At 45.1% G+C, this 1,279-nt stretch overlaps 1 protein-coding gene across 1 annotated transcript in view; it reads left to right on the plus strand.

Annotated features, from left to right (window-relative positions):
* Window positions 1–1,279, plus strand: part of ANK3 (ankyrin 3) — a 339,429-nt gene that overhangs the window by 217,292 nt on the left and 120,858 nt on the right. The window contains exons 19-20 of the mRNA XM_019638372.1: window positions 16–114; window positions 642–747. Coding sequence (XP_019493917.1) covers window positions 16–114; window positions 642–747 — 205 coding nt within the window. The remainder of the gene's footprint in view (window positions 1–15; window positions 115–641; window positions 748–1,279) is intronic.

Raw genomic sequence — 1,279 nt, forward strand, 5'->3', positions numbered from 1 at the left:
GTCCTCCTCCTGCAGAATGGGTATACGCCTTTACATCAAGCAGCGCAACAGGGACACACGCACATAATCAACGTGTTGCTTCAGAACAACGCCTCCCCCAATGAACTCACTGTGGTAAGAGAGAAACCTGCTGAGGGGAGAGGGAGGAGGTGGCCCGGGCACCGGCGTCTTCTCACATCTCTCTTTGCACACCACTGTTCCTCTTCACGTGCGTTAATAGGCATGAGCAGAGCGTTCCGTAGAACGAAGGGGAAAGGGGAGTACCTCCATGGTTGTGAGCTGACCAGAGAGATGGGATTAGTGCTTCACACCTAAACACTACTGATTGCCTTGCCATCTAGTAGGGAGTAGATATATACAAGAAGAAATACGTGTTTGTTTCCTTGATTACTTAGAGCATTAAGAAGCTTCTTGGGCTCTGTGTGTCGCAGCCCAGACTCGACTGAATGAGTAGGAACAGGTTAGGTGGGTTTCGTGCGAGGCCTGTCTCTGACGAAACAACGCTTAGTGTGTGACAATGGGATGGGGCTGATGAGACACACACCTTAGGTTTTGCATAGGCGAAACGTGTGGGAACGTACAGGCACGGAGATGCGTGGGATGACAGTGTGAATTCCTTGTCCGCATTTCCCTCTTGCCAGAATGGGAACACTGCCCTCGCCATTGCCCGGCGGCTTGGCTACATCTCAGTGGTCGACACCTTGAAGGTCGTGACTGAAGAGACCATCACCACGACGGTAAGCAGAGGTTGCGGGGCCTTGCTTCCCTGAGAGCCAGTTACCACACCGTCAATTTTCCCTGGGCTTTGCAGGGATGACTAGGAGCCATGTTTCCTCCATTCATAGACTAAGAGCCATGTTTCCAAATGTTGTCACCTCATTGGTGACGGTCAGCACAGCCCAAACTTTCACTTCTGATATTAAAAAAACTTCGAAAACACCAAAAATACCCTTTGAAAAGTTGCATTACTAGCTATAGAGTTTTTACTTCCATATAAAGCTAAATGTGTTTATTCATTTGTTTTGCTACTTGAGCAGTTTTAATGAAATGAAGGCAGAAATGTCTTAACACCCTTCTTTGGCAGTATTAAGAAAATTGAAAAATTCTAAGTCGGTTCTTTAAAATGTTTTAACTCACAAACGATAATGGCTACGTTGTTGTCATTATTATAAAAAAATGTACATGGTTATAAAACATTAGAGTTAGGATTAAATTGATTTTTACCACCACTCTCCTTTTTTTCTTTCACCTACTAGAGTTTTCATAGGAAAAACAATAG

Source organism: Hipposideros armiger, unplaced genomic scaffold (assembly GCF_001890085.2).
Source record: "Hipposideros armiger isolate ML-2016 unplaced genomic scaffold, ASM189008v1 scaffold_39, whole genome shotgun sequence".
NCBI classification, from domain to species: Eukaryota; Metazoa; Chordata; class Mammalia; order Chiroptera; family Hipposideridae; genus Hipposideros; species Hipposideros armiger.